We start from the raw sequence: 20,750 nt of genomic DNA, 5'->3' as shown, positions 1-20,750 counted from the left end.
CACGGAGCCTGAACAAGCAAGAGGCTGTGAACCACCCACAAAAACCGGAGGAACATCATAATGACTCGATAAGCAAGATATACATCAATAACATGATAGAGTCAACAGAAAGGAACATTGGGAAAAGTCGCCAGTAGAATAGGTCTATAGCGGAAAAAAATAGGTATACAAGAGACCAGCTAGTCTACAACGTATATGTGAAGGGCCAAGCTTTACACTTCTAAACAATAAGAATTAGGGAGGGAAGGTTCCATGATAACAATGAGGCTGCCTACCAGATAACTAATCTCGCCAATGCAATATACAAGAATGTGAAAAAACACTACTGCAAAATATCCAATAAGAACAACTGACTGACACCTGGTACTGGATGAAAATCTAAAATACCAGACCTGAAGTAAGCCTGACAGAAAAAGGGGAGATATCAATATATCATTGTGCATGTTTATGTACATGCAGGGTCTACGGCCGACATGCTGGCTCTAAAGCTGGCTTCTCCTGTGTCCTGTACTGAATGACTAAGAATGTTTTCTTTATTTTCACTTGCACATAATTAGGCATTCTTTGCAAGAGGCACAATGTGCTAGTATGCATCGCATGCTAGCTCATTACGAAATACTTACCTTAGAACCATGCCCTGCAGTGCCGCACGCACTCTGCTCCCATGGCCGACACTTTTCACCTGAGTTACTTGGCTCTGGCGCTGTGATTGGCTGAAACTGCAATGACATCACTCCCATGTGTGGGTGTTGCCAGTCACAGCACGAGTACTGAAGAAACGGCACCAGCAGTCGTTTCATCAGTTCGCATACGCAGATGACGTCGGCAGCAGGGCATATAGTGAATATCTCCTAAACTGTGCAAGTTTAGGAGATACTTACAGTGCCTACAGGTAAGCCTGCCTTACCTGTAGGCACAAGTGGTGTAACAGAGTTTACAACCACTTTAACTGAGATCCAGTAAGTGAAATTTCTTTGCAAAGTGACAATTCCCTTGCAAAGCGACTATACTCTACTCCTTTATTAAATCAACCTTCACATGTATACCTGAAGTATCAAGCCCCCGGAGCTGACCATGTACTCGATGTACATTTAACTTGGCAGCTATTTCTTTTCCTTTCTCAGCTCCAGCATTGGACCTTAGGGATCCTGAGGACTGCGGTTGCATCTTAGTAGCATTGGCATATTTTTCAAAGTTTACAGTTGGCCGACCAGTTTCTGGGTTATTTGGGGCTTCTTCTACCACACCTCTGCAACAGAAGGGAAGATAGTTAAGAAAACATTCCATATTTCCATTGTTGTTCAAAATCTGCATAAACCTACATTTCTTAATTTACACAGCAGGATACTGCAAAGACTTATGTGCCTGCTTTAGAAAAGGCACAAGAATTGATGCATGTTCTCTGTGTTTCGATAAGATCACAGTCTCTGCAACAGGAATAATGATAGGAATGACATGCTACTTCACTTATGAAAGCGTCTGAGGAAAGAACTTTTATTTTGGGATGAATTCACGCTACATCGGAGACCTGCCAAAGCAATTCACCGTTCTACCAGGTGTCTGTTGCCGGCTGCGGTAGGGGCAGTGTAGTGCATGATTCAGCACATCACGTCACTCCTTTTTTTTGTACAAACTTTATTTGAAGTGTAGAAAACATACATTTTATGGCAGCACGCTGCAGCGCAGCCCTAGACTGCATTGCAGTGTGAATGGGACACAAAGGCCCCTTTCACACTGGGGTCATGCGGCCTTCGGCGGTAAAGTGCCGCTATTTTTAGCGGCGCTTTACCGTCATTTTAGCGGCGGTCTGCGGGCGCTAGCGGGGTGGTTTTAACCCCCGCTAGCGGCCGAAAAAGGGTTAAAAACGCCCACATAGCGCTGCTCCAGCGGCGCTATGCCGGCGGTATTGCCGCGCTGTCCCATTGATTTCAATGGGTAGGAGCGGTTTAGGAGCCGCTCCAAAGATGCGGCTAGCAGGACTTTTTTCAATGTCCTGCCAGCGCAACGCTCCAGTGTGAAAGCCCTCCGGCTTTCACACTGGAGTGAAAGGAGCCGGTTTTTTTCAGGCGCTACACAGGCGCTATTTTTAGCGCTGTAACGTCTGAATACCGCCCCAGTGTGAAAGCAGCCAAAGGAAACAATTGTGTGCCCTTGCAGTTACAGGCCTTTTACAATGCAGTAAAATGTCTGTCACCGCTGTATGTGTGAATTCACAATTGAAGTATAAAGTAATCCACTTAGAAACATAGCAGGTGTTAAGCTCCTCTGCCTGAAAATATGATATGTTTCAGATTTAGACAAGTGTATCACAACTTGAAAGAGCAATGATAATTCTTTACCTGTTCATACGAAATTGTGTAGCAATCCTGTCAAAGCAAAGAGCAACCAAAGAAACATGGGTGACACTTTTATTTGTTGATGTATTAGAGGACTCCTCAATTGACGCTTGTAACAAACAGAGATTAACCTGAAAAAGGCAAATGCATTATTATAACAAAAATGACAGACACAAAACTGAATAGCAAGGTGTGTTATTAACCAGTTCCCACCCAGGCCAATTATGACATTTCTCCTACGTGAAAAATTTATAAACAGACCCTAGAGAATAAAAAGGCGGTTGTTGCAATTTTTTGTCACACAGTATTTGCGCAGCGATTTTTCAAATGCAAGTCCTTGGGAAAAAATACACTTTCATTCATTTTAATGCAAAAATACATTATATAACCTAAGTTTTTGGTAAGATATAAAAGATGATGTTACGCTGAGTAAATAGATACTCAACATGTCACGCTTTAAATCGAACATACTCGTGGATTGCCAGCGAATTACAGTACTTAAAAATCGCCATAGGCTACGCTTTAAACATTTTTACAGGTTACCAGTTTAGAGTCATGTGTGGTGCAAACACCCTTTACTTTGTGGTGTACTATTTTTACACTGTCTCTTTTTTTATTTATTTTTAATCCCTTATTCTCATCGCAAGAAATGTAAACATCCCTTGTGATGGAAATAAGCCATGACAAGTCCTCTTTATTGAGACATCTGGGGTCTATAAATACTCCAAATATCTCCTCTACCTTGGAAAGCATGAGGTAACAAAAAAAAAAACACTGATCTCTGGTTCAAGAGAAAACAAATGACAGTGTCTATATCTGCCAGAGCCCAGAGTCACTTCCAGCCTCCCAGGATCATAGAGATTGCTGGGGACTATCCGGTCAGCTCTGTGGTAAACTGGCGTTAATTACCCATCTCCATTTCACCCCAAGCCCATAATAAGTTGGACTCTCTAAAAGATCAATGTCCACACTATTCAGGTACGAATTTTTCCTTCATTAGGGGTACCAATTAGATACGAATATTTGGATTTACAATGGTAGCAACAGTTGGGCAGAGCAGTAAATTTTGGTAAGGGAATATGTGGAGTCACTAGAGTCCCTGAGAAATATAAGAAAGAAGCCAACCTGTAATGTCGCACTTTAAAAATATTTGGTTACATTTGCAAGAGCTCTGAAGCAAACCATCACCTTGGGTATAGAAACATTGGCTTGCAGTCCCTTGATTTTCACATTATCCTGGGTTAGCACAGCTTTAGCTTGTGTTTGATTTGTGCTTCCTTTAACCTGAGTCTCGGGCTTGGTCACTTTATTATCTTGCTTTGAAGTGAGCTGGAAAAAAAACAATACAGATAGTTACTTCCATAAATCGATCAAGACCACTGAAAGTACTACTGCATAGCACCATTCAGTAAATAGTACCCTGGAGCACCTAAATAGAAGACAATATATTGCTTTCACGCTAACAGGTTTTATGAGAGCACCAATATATCTTCCAGTACCAGCACATAAATTATACACGGCCCTAATGTAAAGATTATAGCTCCATTCTTCACGATTACACCAAAATGATGCCTAGACATTTATATAGGAATTCTATATTGCCTTTCCTTTCTTCTTGTATTCACACTAAAGGTCTTGTACACCGCACTCAGTTCTAAATTTTGCCTATATAAGCATACATATTCTGCAAATAAGATGTAAAAAATGGTATCATTACAGTGATGTGAAGAAGAAAAAAAATGCGTACATTTTCCGAGAAAGTCGTTTTGCTGTTCTGAACGGCTTCTTTTAGCACCTTTGTGTGCAGATCATCAACAATTGCAGCTGGATGTCTTGTACTGGTAAAATGAACCATGGCTTCTATGTACCTATTAGATAAAAAAGGAGAAAGAAAATTGGATTAAAAAAAACTAATATTAACTGCCCTTGTGATACAACAATAATATAAAGAGAAAGCAAATACACAAAGACACCAATATCATTCTAGCTGCCATTATCCCAATTGCAGGAGTATTGCAGCTTGAGGTCTAAGGATTTTTTTTTCATATAAAACCTTACTGTTATCCTAGATTGTAAGCTCTAACGAGCAGGGCCCTCTGATTCCCCCCTGTATTGAATTGTATTGTAATTGTACTGTCTGCCCTAATGTTGTAAAGCGCTGCGCAAACTGTCGGTGCTATATAAATCCTGTATAATAATAATAGTAATTGTTATACTGTAAAATTTAAACGACAATTTTTTCTCTCTCATTGTTTTGAAATACAGATAAGGACTAAATCATTTCAGAATTTTTAATCTGTATGCACGTGTGTGGATTTTGTGTTTTGTATTTTTACTTTCAGGCTCTGAAGTCAAATGGTCAATCCACTCAAATTTTTCAGTTATAGATGGATCTGGTGGACTAAGGCACCGATTGTTTTTTCCTTCATTGTTTTGGCATTCAGTATTGATATCTCCCTAAATCTGCTCGCCTCTCCTTTGAAGTGTAAAGTTTTCTCATCCCTTCAGTAACACTATTAATAATACAAAAAATTAAGGGTTAACAATATATTTAAAGCGCCACCCAAAAGGGGAAGCTTCACTTATCTCCTTCCTCCCTCCCTCTGCTGCCAGATTTGTCACCTTACGGGTGGGGGGGGGGGGATGGGTATCTGGTTTTGACCGGTACTGTCCCCACTTCTGGGAGACCTGGATGCGATGAGATGAAGTTATGAAGTTTGACCCTTCTCTTTCTTCCCACGCCGTGCAATTCAGAAAGTGCAGCGTGATTCACACATGCGCAGTAGGGAACCTACAAGGCTTCACTGCCAGTTTCCCTTACAGGCAATTGCGGCGGCAGCACCCAAGAGCTTATGGAAACACCGGCTGGGGTGCCAACATCGCTGCATTCCAGGACAGGTAAGTACCCTAATATTAAAAGTCAGCAGCTACAGTATTTGTAGCTGCTGACTTTTAATTTTTCATGGGGGGGTTGGAACTCCTCTTTAAGTCAATTTCTTTTACGTTTTTTCTTAAGCGTATGCATTATAAACTGTTGTTAAATTTTTTTTTTTTTTTAAATGTTGCCTGCTGTTGCTGCTATTATCTGTCTGTAGAACTGTTATTACACTAAGGCTGGGAATTCACAGCTTACTGTACACGTTTTTATGTACTTTTAAATGCATCTTAATTTTTAATTAACAATCATGCATCTTTATGAGCTGCCATTGTCGGTAATGATTTAAATAATATGCATTAACCCTTTCATGCCTAAGCCTATTTCTGACATTTGTTGCTTACAAGTTCACATTTTTTTGGGCGAAAATTACTTAGAACCCCCAAACATATATATATAATTTTTTTTTATCAGCGAATAAAATGGCGATCGTTGCAATATTTTATGTCACACTGTATTCGTGCAGTGGTCTTTCAAAACACAATTTTTTAGGAAAAAATACACTTTCATGAATTAAAAAAAATGAAAAAAAAAAACAAACAGTAAAGTTAGCCCAATTGTTTAGTATAATGTGAAAGAAGATGTTACAACAAGTAAATAGATACCTAACATGTAATGTTTTGAAATTGCGCACACTTGTGGAATAGCGACAAACTACAGTCCCTAAAAATCTCCATAGACTGCACTTTAAAAAAGAAGAGCAGTTACCAGTTTAGAGTTACAGAGGAGGTAGGTCTAGTGCAAGAATTATTGCTCTTGCTCAAACGATCGCGGTGATACCTCACATGTGTGATTTGAACACTGCTTACATATGCGGGCAAGACTTACGCGTGCGTTTTCTTTGCTGTGCGAGCTCACAGGGATGGGGGCACTTTAAAAAAAATAATTATTTTTTTCTTAATTTTTTTTTTTTTTACATTGTCACTTTTGAAAAAAAAATGTGATCACTTTTATTGCTGTCACAAGGGATGATCCTATTGGCTGAAATGCTTTGAGGTTCGATCGCGTCATCGCTATCACACAACTGCCCGGAAATATGATCTCAGGGAGCCAAGCCTCACCGCAACAAAGCAGCGTCCAAACGGAGACTGGCCAGCTATACCTAATTATAATACATGCTGATCACACTGGGTGCCAGGCACAGGCACCAGAAAATGTGAGTGTATCCCATTTTTTTTATCACATCCTATTTTAACCACTTCAGGCCTAGAAGGATTTTCCCCCTTCCTGACCATATTTTTTACTTTTTGCTATAATAAATACCCCCCCCCAAAAAAATCTTTTCCTCAGTTTAGGCCGATATATATTCTTCTACATATTTTCGATAAAAAATATTTTAAAAAAAATGCAATAAGTGTATATTGATTGGTTTGCGCAAAAGTTATAGCGTCTACAAAAAAACGGGATAGATTTATGGCATTTTTATTACCAATTTTTTTAATTAGTAATGGCGATGATTTTTATCTTGACTGCGACATTGTGGCAGACACATCGGACACTTTTGACACTATTTTGGGATCAGTGTCATTCATACAGCGATCGGTGCTATAAAAATGCACCGATTACTGTGTAAATGACACTGGCAGGGAAGGGGTTAAACACTAGGGGAAAGTCAAGGGGTTAAGTGTGTCCTAGGGAGTAATTCTAACTGTAGGGGGGTGGGCTCACTACAAAATGACAGAGATCTCTGCTCCCGATGACATGGAGCAGTAGATCTCTGTCATGTTTCTAGGCAGAACAGGGAAATGCCTTGTTTAGATCTCCCCGTTCTGCCAATCCGTGACACGATCATGGGATACCGGTGGATATCAAGTCCACGGGACCCACAGGCACAGTGCACACACTAGCCAGCAAATTAAATGGGACGTACCTGTATGCCTATTTGCCCACCACTGCCATTGTGCAAACGTATATCCGCATGCGGCGGTCGGCAAGTGGTTAAATAAAATTATGGTTTTATACTATGGGAGCCCCCCCCCCCCGGTCATTCTTTCTCCCTATCCATGAAGGACTATCCCAAGTCTAGCTGACCTGGATTACATCATCCAGGGGTGACATTGTCCCCACAAAGCGCAAGTGACCACTCTACCAATAGGTTGTCCACTCATAAGGGTGAGTGCACATCCATGTGGGGCACCATTGTGTGCACACTGAATTGGAGCACTTCAATTTGATCTACGCATGAGCACTTTATTTCACAACAAAGTGAGACTGTTAATACATCATTGTGAACTATTTTGAATTTTTTTATTCATTTATTGAAGTTCTGACGTTTGGTGTTTGCATTAGCTGAGCGTGGTGTTTAACCCTTTTTTATCTCACTGTGACGCTAGTCAGCTTACATCCACATTGCTGCTGGCAACTATTTGATTCATAATCCAGACCAAGTTTTTTCACTTAGCCCTTGTACACGCGGTCAGAGATTCTGATGGAATGTGTCCGAACGGGCCGTATTGTCGGATAATCCGACTGTGTGGTCTCCATTGGACTGTTTCCGTCAGAATATCCGACGGACGAAGTTTTCCAACTTGTCTATAAAATTTTCCGACAAAATGCTCCGATCGGACATACTCCGATCATGTGTAGCCTACTCCGACGGACAAAGTGCCACGCATGCTCAGATCAAATTCCTAGACCAAAGCTATTGGCTACTAGCCTGAACGTAGTCCCGTCGTAACGAAATAACGTCATCACGTTATGTACAATCGGATTTTCCGACAACTTTGTCCGACCATGTGTATGCAACAGTTTCGGACAAAATCCGTCAGACAAAATCCAACGGATTTGGTTGTCAGAATGTCCGACCGTGTGTACAAGGGCTAAAGGAAGCGTAAAATGGATCTTTAGTTATTTCTCTTTATAAAGTATTCCATATACATTAGGTGATGGTAATCAGGATTAAAACATACAAAACAGCAAATCTGTGGCACCATTGAGAAAAAAAAAATAGTAACTAGAATACACAATTCGTAATTTAAATATATTATTGCAAAACAAATGTCAGAACAATATTTAAGTAAGCGTCTACATTTTAAAGGAAAATATCTACTAAAAGGAACAGCTTTTACATAAATATCTCACTTTCTTCTGATGTAGAAATTTCATTTGCACACATTTTTCCATTTGATAAAACTAAAATAACTATAGTTGTACCTGTCCAATGCCTCTGCAACTAAGGGGCTAAGAACAACATCCACTGTACCCTTGACTTCTACAATTGCTGTTGTACGGGTGTGAGATACTGGTTGATCTAGAGTCCATTCTTCAGTCAGTGTCTCATCATCTGTGTTTTCCATTGCCTTCTTCTCCAGAGGAGTGTACGGAGTACTGAATATTAAGGAAAAAAACAACATACATTATAACAAGAGAAACAATGTTCTGACCACCAGAATGGTTCCAGAGGAGCAGTTCCACTGTGCCTAGGTGCACACCAAAATACAAAAAACATGGAGGCCATTTCTGTTAACATGTTATAATATAGTTAACATTACTTCTAGGTAAAAGAAGGATGTTTTGAAGATGATCCATCAAGTCCATATCTTACAAAAGAAATCACAGGCACAGGCATCATGGATCGATTCCGCTATTAGGTGGATTTAATTGACATCTTTTTCACATCAATTTTTTATAGAATGTACACAATTTTTTCAATAACAAAAGGGATAAGAGATTTTGGCGTATTGAGTGAAAGGAAAGTTGAATGTAAAAAAAACAGGTTAAGGGAATCATTGAAATACAATTAAAACACTTGGCAGGGTAATTATCTTGACTGCATTCATTTTGCCTAGCCAGGAATAATATAGGTGTGACCAACTGTAAATCTCCTCTGATGTGTTTAAAGCCTAGTACACGCCAATGGCTGAGAGCGCAGACTAGAGTGTTCTGGCGAAGGGCCTTCCCCCTGTCGCAATACAACAGCACAACATCGGATTGTTAGTACAGTGGCTCAAACCTGAGATTTCAGGGTTTTTATTTTTGGTTTAACCTGCTGGATTGAACGAAAAAAAAAAAATAGTAGTATGTACGAGGCTTAGGAGGGGAATATAGTTTGTTTGGAATAGTTGGGCAGGTTTGAAGAAAGGTGATTGACAAAACATTTTAATTTGGTGGGAAGCACGATTTCAGTGCTTGAACCTTGTGGTTTAGGAGAGTGAGATTCAATATTTCTGACTTATTAAGGTTTATTTGAAACACAGAAAAATTTCAAAATGCAGACATGCAAATTTTGTAGAGTAGTATGGGGCTGTTTATGTACGTAGTACACAGAGTTTATATGGTTGACCTCCGACATAAACCCCATGAATATCTGAGTTATTACATACCATTGCCAAAAACACTTCCAAAGAGATGGCAACTTGCGAGGATGACAACGGTCACACCTGCCTAGTGCCACTGTGGAGACCAAAGGGTTAAATTGTATCGTTTATAGGTACCTGAGCTATCAGTGAGTGAACCATACAGTGCAGCAATATGATAGTGTTAGACCCAGGCCAAAGTAGTGTAGAGAAGTCATTACAGTGGTTATAAAACCAAAATCAGCAGCTTAACAATCATTAGATATAGTGACTGCATTGTTTCGTTTTTGTTTTTAGGCTTTTTACATCTGTTTTGACATGGTGATCCAACTAGTAACACATCACCTGAATTAGGGGAGCCTACACTCTGAATGAAGGAGCACAGAGACACTTTTGGACAGCGGCATTGTCAGTATGGGAGAAGGAAAGTGTTAGATGTACTATACTAATAAATTGAAGCCAAACTCCAACTAACACTTTATAAGCAGTTACATAAACATATTTGTTTCCTGTTGGGATAAAGGTTTTACATAAATGAAAAGGGATGATCATTGTAAGCACCCTGTCAGTGTTAAATGATTTGTCTCAACCCCCTAATTGCTACATCTGCAGGACAGTTTGTTCTGTTAAAAAACAACAGAATACTCGACAGGAGCACCGGGTGAAAAAAAAAAAAAGAATGAAAGCATGAAAAGGAAACTGAATACAGACATCACATCTAAGAATTGGTAAGCTGCAGTATAATAAATGTTTTCTTTTGGGTTCAATACCACTTTATGTCATCCCAGTCCACCCTGGTTAATGTACAGTATGTGCATTGGCATGTGTCATGATAGAGAAAGTCTGTAAAGAATGATCTCTGGCCTCCCTGCCAGAGTCTAGCAATATCTATTCTGGAAGAAGAGGCAATAATCTTGTCGGCAGAACCCTAAGATAAAGCTTTATGTCGATATTTAATTGTGAGACTGGCCCTTGGCTTGCACAAACTTCCCTGGTTTGGGAATGACTGTAATATGTACTTGCAATGTCTCAGGTGAAATGTTTTCACTTGATGCAATGGAGTTAGCCTAGAAAGTCAAACTGGGGAATAGTGAGTCCTTAAAAGTTTTATTAAATGCCAGTGTTAAGCTATCTGTGCCAGATTCTTTTTCTGTGTCCATGCCTGTCGTTGCCTTATAAAATGTCTTCCCTGAGAAAGGACTCTAGGGCTTTTAAGTATGTCAGCTAGTAAAGTAGATATATTAGCTTGTTGTAAGTAACTGAAGATAAGTGCCTTTTGGTGTTTTGGTTGGAGTAGAAGGAGAATGTGTGTTAACGTTACAGAGATTCTGATAGAACGCTGAAACACAAGCAATAGAAGAGGTTGTATACACCATTATACCTGAGGGAGTTTTTAATTTAAAATTTGGTTAAGCAGAACATACTGACTCATTAGCTACTCAGGAACAAGTAAGGTAATTAGCATTAATAGAACAGCTGACAAAATGGAATGGCGTCCCCCATAATATGGAGAGAGGGCAGGAGGATCCTGTTTTTTTTTTTTTTTTTTCTTCAAAGGGTTCTGCCCACTGACACTTCGGCTGCTCCACAAAGACTGGTAAATGCATCCTGCAGCCATAGAAGCTCAGGGACTGCAACGTGGGGGTTGGTATAGAAGGTTTTTAATTATTCAGGGAACCCTAAGAGTGAAGAAGCATCCAATGCTGGGTTCACACTATTGTGAATTGGATACGGCTTTCACCTCTTCCAATTCGCATGACAGGAGACTGTGACCAGCTCCCAATGAAGCCGTTCACACATCTCCGGGGCAGCTAGGGAGCGCATTGCACAGGGGTCCTGTGCCTTTTTGACTCTGTTTCAGGTCCGAATTCAGGCAAAAATTCAGGACTGATTCATCTCTGAAAAGGAAAACAAAGACGCACTACGGACCTCTATTGTGAGCAACAGTGTGAACCCAGCCTAAAAGCAAAAAGACAAGAGGGAAAGCCCCAGTGTTAAGGAATATTTGCTAAGCATTGCTTATTCACGAGGGGGCACTCCAAGGTTTCTCTAGCCAAATCAGGGTACACTGAGGGTAGAGCCACAGAAATCAACTGAAGGCACAGCTTACACATAGCTGATTCTTTCTCCTCAAAATCACTGATAACATCTTTTGGCAAATCATTAGACAGTACTCTATCAAAATATAAGGAGAAGGTTACCGGTTTACCCAGCAGTGCATCCTACAGGTCCTCCTCGGTAGCCTTCGGGAGCACCCAAATGTGTAGGTTACTTTGTCTGTTCCTATTTCCCTGGTTATCAAACTTATAGAGTATGGCAGGGTGTGCAATCTGCCAGCCAACCCCTTGAAGCTCCCATATGGCTTTATCATGAGATTTTAATCTGACCTCATAGTTCTCCATTCAGGTTAAAAGATCAGAGAGATCATGTCGCACGACCACCATTTCCCCCGTAAAAGTGCCTCTTCTAGGGACTGGGGTATGGCTGCTATTTCTGGTTTAGTAGGCAAGTCTCTTATCAGGTCTGATACAGATCTAGGACCACCAGTAACACTGATTGAGGGTTCTGAACAGCAAGAGGATGTTGGGGATCTGAACCTGTGATAGCTGTGGTGGAGTGAATCAGTCCCTCGGGTATAGGAAGGTGGTGCCTGTTCACTAGACCCCTGAGCTTCTTCTGCTTCTGCGGCTAAAAAATGCTTGATGGAGCCAAAGAATGGAGATCATGCCCATGGGTTAAGATTAAAGGCAGCATGTTGCACCGTGAGGAGTGTAAAGCCTTAGAGCCAGTGACAGAGCTCAGTTGTTACCATTCAATGCCATTTCACATAAAGACACGGTCTTTATTTTGATCAAAGCAGAAAACAAACTAAACTGGCAACATGAGTGTAAAATCATTTAAAATTTGAAAGAGTTTTCTAAATTCATGTGTGCAAACTGAAAGTGGAGCTTCTGACAAAACTTTATTCCCAGATTTGAGTTGTAAAGAGTTAGTCAGGTTTTTTCTTGCTGTATGTGACCTTGCTAGGAAAAGTCCATCCAGTTCAACCTGTGTGGGTGTGTGTTCATGTAGATAATAATTTCTTGTATATTGTGTTCACTAAGATGCCCATCCAAGAGTCTTTTAAAACTATCCATACTTCCCCCTGACACCAATTATAGAAGAGAGTTCCACATCCTTACTGCCCTGTCAGCAAAAAACCCTCTATGCAAATTAACCACTCCCACTGTGATTGGACAAAGCGGGAGCTAATCAGCAGGTCTGGTGGCCACGTTGGCAGGGAAAAAAAGAGATCTTGTGTTTCAGCTAATCCACCAAGGCAGTACCAGGAGTCGTTCAGGTCTGAAGGAGGTGAACCACATACTAGCCTGGGCAGAAGGACATGTGCCGATTCTATCGGCAGTCCATGTCCCGGGAGTAGAGAACCGGAAGGCAGATTATCTCAGCCACCAGCAGATCTAAGTGGGGGAATGGTCCCTACACCCAGGGTGTTCCAGGAAATCTGCCAGCGTTGGAGATGGCCAGAAATCGATCTATTGGCATCCAGGTTCAACAACAAGCTACAGCAGTTTGTGTCTCTATCAAGGTTTCCTCTGGCAATCGGAGCAGATGCTCTGGTAGTTCCATGGAGCCAGCACTCCCTGGTTTATGCTTTCTCCCCAGTCCCTCTCCTTCCACATTTGTTATCCTAACAAGAAGACTCGCTGCTCCAGGTGAGGTTTTAAAAGCCTGATGATCTGGACAGGTGACCGCCTCAGCTCGCCTCTGCATATAGTCAAAAGAAGAAATGGCCACACTCTGTACTCAATCAAAATTCTTTTATTCAGAACACCCCAAAGTGTTGATAGAAAGCTGATACCAGCTTTCTGTCAACACTTTGGGATGTTCTGAATAAAATTATTTTGATTCTTCCACATTTGTTTCCCAGGATTCTGGTGGCATTCTGGTGGCACCAACCTGGCCCAGAAAGCCCTGGTTCCCGGAGATTGTGAGACTGACAATAGACAGGCCATGGACGCTTTCACGTCGCCCCCGATCTACTGTCTCAAGGTCTTTTATTCCACCCCAATTTACAGGCTCTAAATTTGACAGTATGGCTATTGAAGCCAGGGTGTTGAAGGACCGTGGTATTGTGGGACCAGTGGTGTCTACCCTAGAGAATGCTAGAAAAGCTGTCACTAGGAAGATCTATCATAAGGCTTGGAAGACTTATATTGCTTGGTGCGAAGCCAGAAAATTGCATCCTCGGAAATACATGATTGGGAGTATTCTCTCTTTTCTACAGTCAGCTGTGGAAATCAGATTGGCTTTGAGTACAATCAGAGGTTTTAGATAGGGCAGTCCCAAAGCTCCACGGGCCAGGTCCATAGGGCCAGACATACTGCCCGTAACTCCAGGACATTGATGGGCAGGATCTGTTCTGTCCTTGACCATTTCTCCTGAGCTGTGAGCCCCTCCAGGGTCGCTTCCCAGCCTGAGAGACTGGCATCTGTAATCCGTACTCTCCAAGTTACCGGGAGGAAGGATTTTCCCTTTCGCAGGTTCTGATCCTGTAACAAGCAGTTTAGGCTTAAGCGTGCCTGGGGAGATAAGAATATTGGATAATCCAGGGCTTTTCCTCTTCTGTTCCAAGCCAACAAGATGTCTTGTTGTATAGGCCTGGAATGGAACTGGGCATAGGGCACTGCCTCGGAGGATACCATCCTTCCTAGAAAACTCATACAGAGCCGAATGGAGGGTTGTCTGGTGCCCCTTATCTGACGCACCTAATCCTTCAGGGCACAGATCCATACGGGTGGCAAAAAATACACTTGGTCGGACATATCAAGGATCAGACCTAAATACTTCAGACTTTGAGCTAGTCTCAAGGCTGACTTTTTGGTATTTATGATCCGGCCTAAGCTTTCCAAATACCGCACTGTGCAGGTTATGCTCTGTTCAAGAGCCTGTAGTGAGTGATCTCTGAGCAAGAGGTCATCCAGATATCCGAGCACCAAGATGCCTTGGCCCCTCAAAAAACCCAGTGCTGGTGCTAGGACCTTTGTGAACACCCGGGGAGCTTTGGCAAGCCCAAAGGGTAGAGCTACAAACTGAAAATTACATTCCTCTACTGTAAATCGCAGGAATCTCTGATGAGGCTGAAAGATAGGTACGTGTAAATATGTGTCCTTTATATCGATGGAGGCTAGAAAGTCTCCCATCTGGAGCGAGGCTACGACTGAGCGGACAGACTCCATCCGAAAAGGACTGGATTAGTAGATACTGGTTCAGGGATCTTAGATCCAAAATGGGCCTTGTGTCTCAGTTTGGTTTTTGAACCGTAAACAGGATAGAATAAAACCCTGCTCCCCTTTTGGATATAGGAACCTGTACAATCACTCCTTGATGCACTAATGTAGTGCCTGGAACAGTAAGTTTCTTTTTGGAGGATCCAAGAGAACGCTGGATCTTATAAACCTCTATGCAGGAACCCCCCGTAACTCCAGCTTGTAACCGCGGGATATAGTCGAGGTGACCCATTCGTCCTGAACCACTGTTCTCCAAATGTACGCAAAGTGCAGCAGCCTTCCCCCCATCCGATAGAATGGGGGCGTCCCCTCAAAAGAAGGGCTTGATGCTGGGCTTAGAAGAGCTTTGGACCCAGGGCTTTTTCTGGCCCTGACCTTGCCCCTGGCTCTAGAACCCTGTTGGCGGTGGAACCGCCTGGGTGCTGAGACACCTGAGGAAGCAGTCCCTGAGGTTTAAAGCAGGGGACACCAGGTGCTTCTCTTTACAGGAAGTAGAGAGCTCTTTCCTCCGGAAATCTTTTGGATGTACTTGTCCAAGTCTTCACCAAACAAAAGTTCCCCATGAAAAGGGGAAACCCGACAATTACTTCTTACAAGGAAGCTCGGCTGACCAGTTCTTAAGCCACAAAAGTCTGCGCATATGTACAGACAAGAGAGCCAAACAAGAAACCTTCTGTATTGAATCCTTTAAGCCATCAACAGCAAAACAGCACTCAAGGGATATCTGTCTTATTTTCAGCAAGATCATCCTCCTGGTTAGGCTGGTTAGGCCTGTCAGGCTGTCTGACCTGATCCTTTAGGGACTGGCAGATACCAATTGCTGCAACAGCTGGCTGAATAGCTGAGCTGGCCAAGGAAAAGGAAGCCTTTGATGATGACTCCAGTTTCTTGTCAACAGGGTCTTTCAAACCCTGTGCATTATCCACCAGACAAGTTAAGTTCTTGTTCAAGGAAGAGACTGCATCTATGGCTGGCATTTTCCACTTTTTTATGAACTTTTCATCCATGGGATATAAAAGTAAAAACCTCTTAGGAGGAACAAAAATCCTGTCAAGATGTTCCCAATAAGAATGCACCCCCTGTTCCAACAGTGGGTGTAAGGGGAAAGCCTGTGAGGCCTCAGGGACCCAAAAGAGGACCAGGAGGGCTCAGTAACCTCTGCAAGAGGCAACTTAAAGGCAGAAAGAACTATCTCTGTAATAGTCTGGATCAAAAGCTTCAGCAACTGAGAGACAGACACCAACTGGATATCTTGTCCAGATTGCTCAGAAGAAGGCTCATCCGCCAGGCCCTCCACAGAATCCTGAGCTTTTAGCTCTTCTCCATCCTCAACCCATTCCTGCTCGGAGGCTCAGGGGAGGAGGATGCGTCATGCTTCCTGCCACCCTGTGGGATATAGGCCATAAAGTCAGCAATCCTGTGCTATAACCTGGCTAGGGCTGAGGACAGTTCATCCTTGGTGATAAAGGGTGAAGCATCAGCGTTGACTGTAGGCACCATACCAGATAGGCGCAGTGGCTCAGATTGCCCGAAAGCCTCTGGTCTTTCAGGGGATACAACACTAGGGATATGACTAGGTTCAACTGGAGCTACTGACGACAAAGGTGTGCCCTTCCCCGTAGTGTTAGTCCCACTCCTCTTTTTTTAAGACATTTACAAGGCACAAAAAGGGAGTACCTGGGTGTAGTATTAACACACCTCAGAAGGGAGACCCTTTAATAGGGCTCACCAAGCACCTATGCAACACTCCTAAGCATCTTAGCCTGCCAAGCAACACCTGGGGACTCACGAGACCCGGGTAAGGAGAAACTAATCTCTGAAAATGCTTGGTTCAGAGCCTGCCTGCTCTGTGTCCCACAGCTGTCTTTTGGAAGCACCCCAAGCTTGGCATACACAATTTAAATAAGCTGGCTGCGCGCCGGAACATTCTTCGCATGCGTGCACACGCACGTGCATGGTCCTGGGCTGTATGCGCATAGGACGCAAATTTTCATGCACCCAGATTAGGCTATGATGCATTAGCTGCTTCGCGTGTGCATAAGGCCTATAGCGAAGCCGCGTGCGCCATGGCCGCCAAACAAACTGCTGAGCACAGCAGCACTCTTGTGAATGCATCTACGCCATGGTGAACCAAGGCAAAATGGCGCACCATCGAGTGCCATCATGCAGGTAAAAAACAGCCAGACACAAGCAACAAATGTACACTTTGCAAACCCCCACAGCTAGCCCAAAACTCCATTGTATGGTCACCGAACACAGGTGTCCAGACTAGCTAGCTTGGCAGATTGGAACAATCACTGAGACACCCCGCAATAAGTAAATAAAGGGGGTTTGCTTACCCGTCCAGGTGCAGGGCAGCTTAGAAACTAAGAGCCTAATCTTCATGGTGGGTTCCTGTCACTTGAGGACCTTCAAGGATTGGGTACCCTTTTCATGTTTAGGGTCTACGCCCTTGGACCTGTATAGCACTTTGCAGTAATGCCTTATTGGAGGTAAGTATGATATGTTTGTTATTTTTAAAGCAAAAAAAAATAGACTTTACAACCACTTGAAGGTTAAACCGCTTCTCTTCCAGTCTCATTGTGTGGCCCTGTGTCTTCTTACACTCCGTTAGACTTAATAGTTTCCTATCTACGCTGGAATCACCATTGAGATATTTGTATATTGTTATAATATATTTTCTCAAGCGTCTCTTCTCCAGGGAGAAAACATTTTGTACGTGTGTCATTCCTCGTAACTGAGGTCCTCCAGTCCCCTTAATAATTTTGTTGCCCATCTCTGGACTTGTATTTTCACTTATTAATTTGAATATCAGCAGAACAAAAAGAGGGGAAATAAAAAAATTACAGCTGCTGCCAGTACAGCTCTATAGGGGAATACTCCCAGCAGGGACAAATATTCTAGTCACAACTGCCAAACTTACAATTTTTCCTCGCTTTGGGAATAATTTTGTTTGCTTCCTTTGGCAAATAGTGACTGAGCAATAAAAATCGGACAGAGGTTCTGGCCTTTCACTACTCCAAAACTAGAAACAAAGTTCTGTTTAACTTTTTAATATGTTGTGTTATTTTAAAGTAGAAGTAAGTGTTAAGTAAGGGCAAAGTAGAAGTAAAATAAAGTTGGAAGTGGTTGTAAAGGTATAATTTTTTTTTACTTTCACGCATTCTATGCATGAAGGTATAAAACCTTGTGTGTGCAGCCCCATAATACTTACCAGAGTCCCCTCTCGATCCAGCGATGTCCTCGAGAGCCTCGCCTTTCTGGGGGGTCGCACCCATGATTGGCTTTTGGCAGCAGCGGGAGCCACTGGCTCCTGCTGCTATCACAGCCAATTAACCAATTAGGAGATGGAGGGGGTGGGGCAAAGCCGCAGCTTCGTGTCTGAAAGGACACAAAGAGCCGTGGCTCGGAAGCGCACCTGCTTGGGTGCCCCACAGCAAGGGAGGGAGGGAGGGGCCAGGATTGTCTGTATGGGACCCAAGAGCAGGATCCGGGCTGCTCTGTGCAGAGCAGGTAAGTATAACATGTTTGTTATTTTTTTTTATTTTTTAATAAACAGGGCTTTATTATTGCTTTAAAGTCTTGCCTCTCTGCTGATGATAAACATGCGGCATAATGTTTGCAATATATCAACGGGTAAATACCTTCTTTTTTTTTCACTTTGTTGAAGTGTTCGCATAGTTGAACAGCGACATCTGATGAATGTCAATGAGAAGCTTGCCAATAGGGCTAAATTCACCGACACACAGCAGATTATCTTACTGACACAAAGCAGATACATATAGTTTGCAGCATGCTTATCAGCACTTGGGAGGCAAAACGTACATATACCCAGGGAAAGGACTATCCTCAGGTGATACACAGAGAAGAAACAAATCCTCCTACATAAGTTGCATCCCTCTGTCTGCCGTCTTCTCTTCTCTACATCCGTTTAAAGTGCTGAACTTATAAGCTTTACTGAGAGTTCAGAAAAAAAGGCAGAGAGCCAAAGTTAAACTCTGCAGAGCTGAGTAAGGAGAGTTACATAGTTAATCTGGTTGAAAAAAAGACACAAGTTCATCTAGTTCAACCAATAGGGGGGGGGGGGAGGGATCATACAATGATATATACACAATTCTTTACTCACAGTTACATAGTTACATAGTAGGTGAGGTTGAAAAAAGACACAAGTCTAACCTATGTGTGTAATTATATGTCAGTATTACCTTGTATATCCCTGTATGTTGCGGTCATTCCAATGCTTATCTAATAGTTTTTTTAAATTATCGATGACCCCCGCTGAGACCACTACCTGTGTAAGGGAATTCCACATCCTTGCCGCTCTTACAGTAAAAAACCCTCTACGCAGTTTAAGGTTAAACCTCTTTTCTTCTAATTTTAGTGAGTGGCCATTAAACTCCCTTCCGCAAAGAATACCTATTGTGGGGTCACCAGTATGGTATTTGTAAATTGAAATCATATCCCCTCTCAAGTGTCTCTTCTCCAGAGAATAAGTTCAGTGATCACAACCTTTCTTCATAACTAATATCCTCCAGACCCTTTATTAGCTTTGTTACCCCTCTTTATACTCGCTCCATTTCCAGTACATCCTGCCCAGAGGACTGGCCAACATACTCCAGGTGAGGCCAGACCAAAGTCTTGTAGAGTGGGAGAATTATCGCTTTATCCCTGGAGTTAATCCCCTTCCGTGATCAGGTCTGTATTGTTGGTAATCAGCACATCTAGTAACGCCTTGTTTCTAGTTAGTGCGTCTACCACCTGGCCCATAAAATAGTCCTGCAAAACATTTAGGAACTGGCAAGCCTAAGAAGAATGCATGGTTCCCTCCGCCCAGTCTATGTCTGGATAATTAAAATCCCCCATTATGATAACACTTCCCATCCTTGCTGTGAATCCAAATTGTGATAGGAGGTCTGTCTCCTCCTCCTCCCTCAGGTTAGGGGGCCTATAACATACTCCCAGTATTATTTTACCCTTAGCTTCATTTCTTTGGAGCTCTACCCATAAGGATTTCACCTCCTCCCTAGCTCCCTTATTGATGTCATCTCTCGCATTCACATTATTCTTGATATATAAGCATACCCCTCCCCCTTTTTTACCCTCTCTATCCCTGCGATAAAGAGAATACCCTTGAATGGTTGCCAGCCAATCATGAGAGCTGTTAAACCAGGTCTCTAAAATTCCCATAAAACCTAAATCCTCCTAGTTTCAACAGTATTTCTAGTTCACCCATCTTGTCTGCCAGACTTCTGGCATTGGTGAACATGACACGTAGTTTTGTACCGGTCACATACTGTCCTCTTATTGTGTGTTTTCCTAGATTGCAAATAGGACTTGTTACTATACTTACCTCGGATATATGTGCTTTAGTCAACCTACCACGAATGCCCTCAATACTACCCTCTGGAATATATTTATTTCTGACTATCTCTACCTTTGGACCCTCCCCCCGTTGCCTAGTTTAAAAACCCTCTAACATTTCGGCCATCTTCACTCCCAGCAGATGTGCACCCTCCTCAGTTAGGTGAAAGTCCATCCCTTCTATAGAAATGGTGACCAACTGAGAAGTTGCCACAGTTCTCCAGGAACCCAAACCCCTTCTTACTACACCAGCTCCTCAGCCACTTGATTACTTCCCTAATCTCCCTCTGCCTTTCCGGTGTGGCTTGAGGTACCAGTAGTATTCCTGAGAACACTACCTTGGAGGTCTTATTCCTCAATTTAGCTCCTAAGTCCCTAAAATCGTTCTTCAGGACACTCCATCTGTCTCTGACATTATCATTGGTGCCAACGTGCACAATGACAGCTGGGTCTTCCCCAGCCCCTCCCATTAATCTGTCCACCAGATCAGTGATGTGCCGAACCTGAGCGCCCGGTACACAGCATACAGTTTGGT

General features: G+C 42.5%; 1 protein-coding gene across 19 annotated transcripts in view; it reads right to left on the bottom strand.

The window, feature by feature from the left end:
- BLTP1 (bridge-like lipid transfer protein family member 1) overlaps nucleotides 1–20,750 on the bottom strand; it is a 454,074-nt gene that overhangs the window by 187,010 nt on the left and 246,314 nt on the right. For all 19 annotated transcript variants that reach the window (XM_077476843.1, XM_077476844.1, XM_077476848.1 and 16 more), the window contains exons 30-34: nucleotides 8,425–8,598; nucleotides 4,084–4,204; nucleotides 3,525–3,665; nucleotides 2,340–2,467; nucleotides 1,047–1,249 (exon numbers count right to left, since the gene is read on the bottom strand). In XM_077476843.1, coding sequence (XP_077332969.1) covers nucleotides 1,047–1,249; nucleotides 2,340–2,467; nucleotides 3,525–3,665; nucleotides 4,084–4,204; nucleotides 8,425–8,598 — 767 coding nt within the window. The remainder of the gene's footprint in view (nucleotides 1–1,046; nucleotides 1,250–2,339; nucleotides 2,468–3,524; nucleotides 3,666–4,083; nucleotides 4,205–8,424; nucleotides 8,599–20,750) is intronic.

Source organism: Lithobates pipiens, unplaced genomic scaffold (assembly GCF_037356315.1).
Source record: "Lithobates pipiens isolate NorthernLeopardFrog02 unplaced genomic scaffold, aLitPip1_a1.2 Scaffold_13, whole genome shotgun sequence".
Lineage (NCBI taxonomy): Eukaryota > Metazoa > Chordata > Amphibia > Anura > Ranidae > Lithobates > Lithobates pipiens.
The sequence above is the reverse complement of the archived record's forward strand: the minus strand, read 5'-3'. Positions and strand labels throughout refer to the sequence as shown.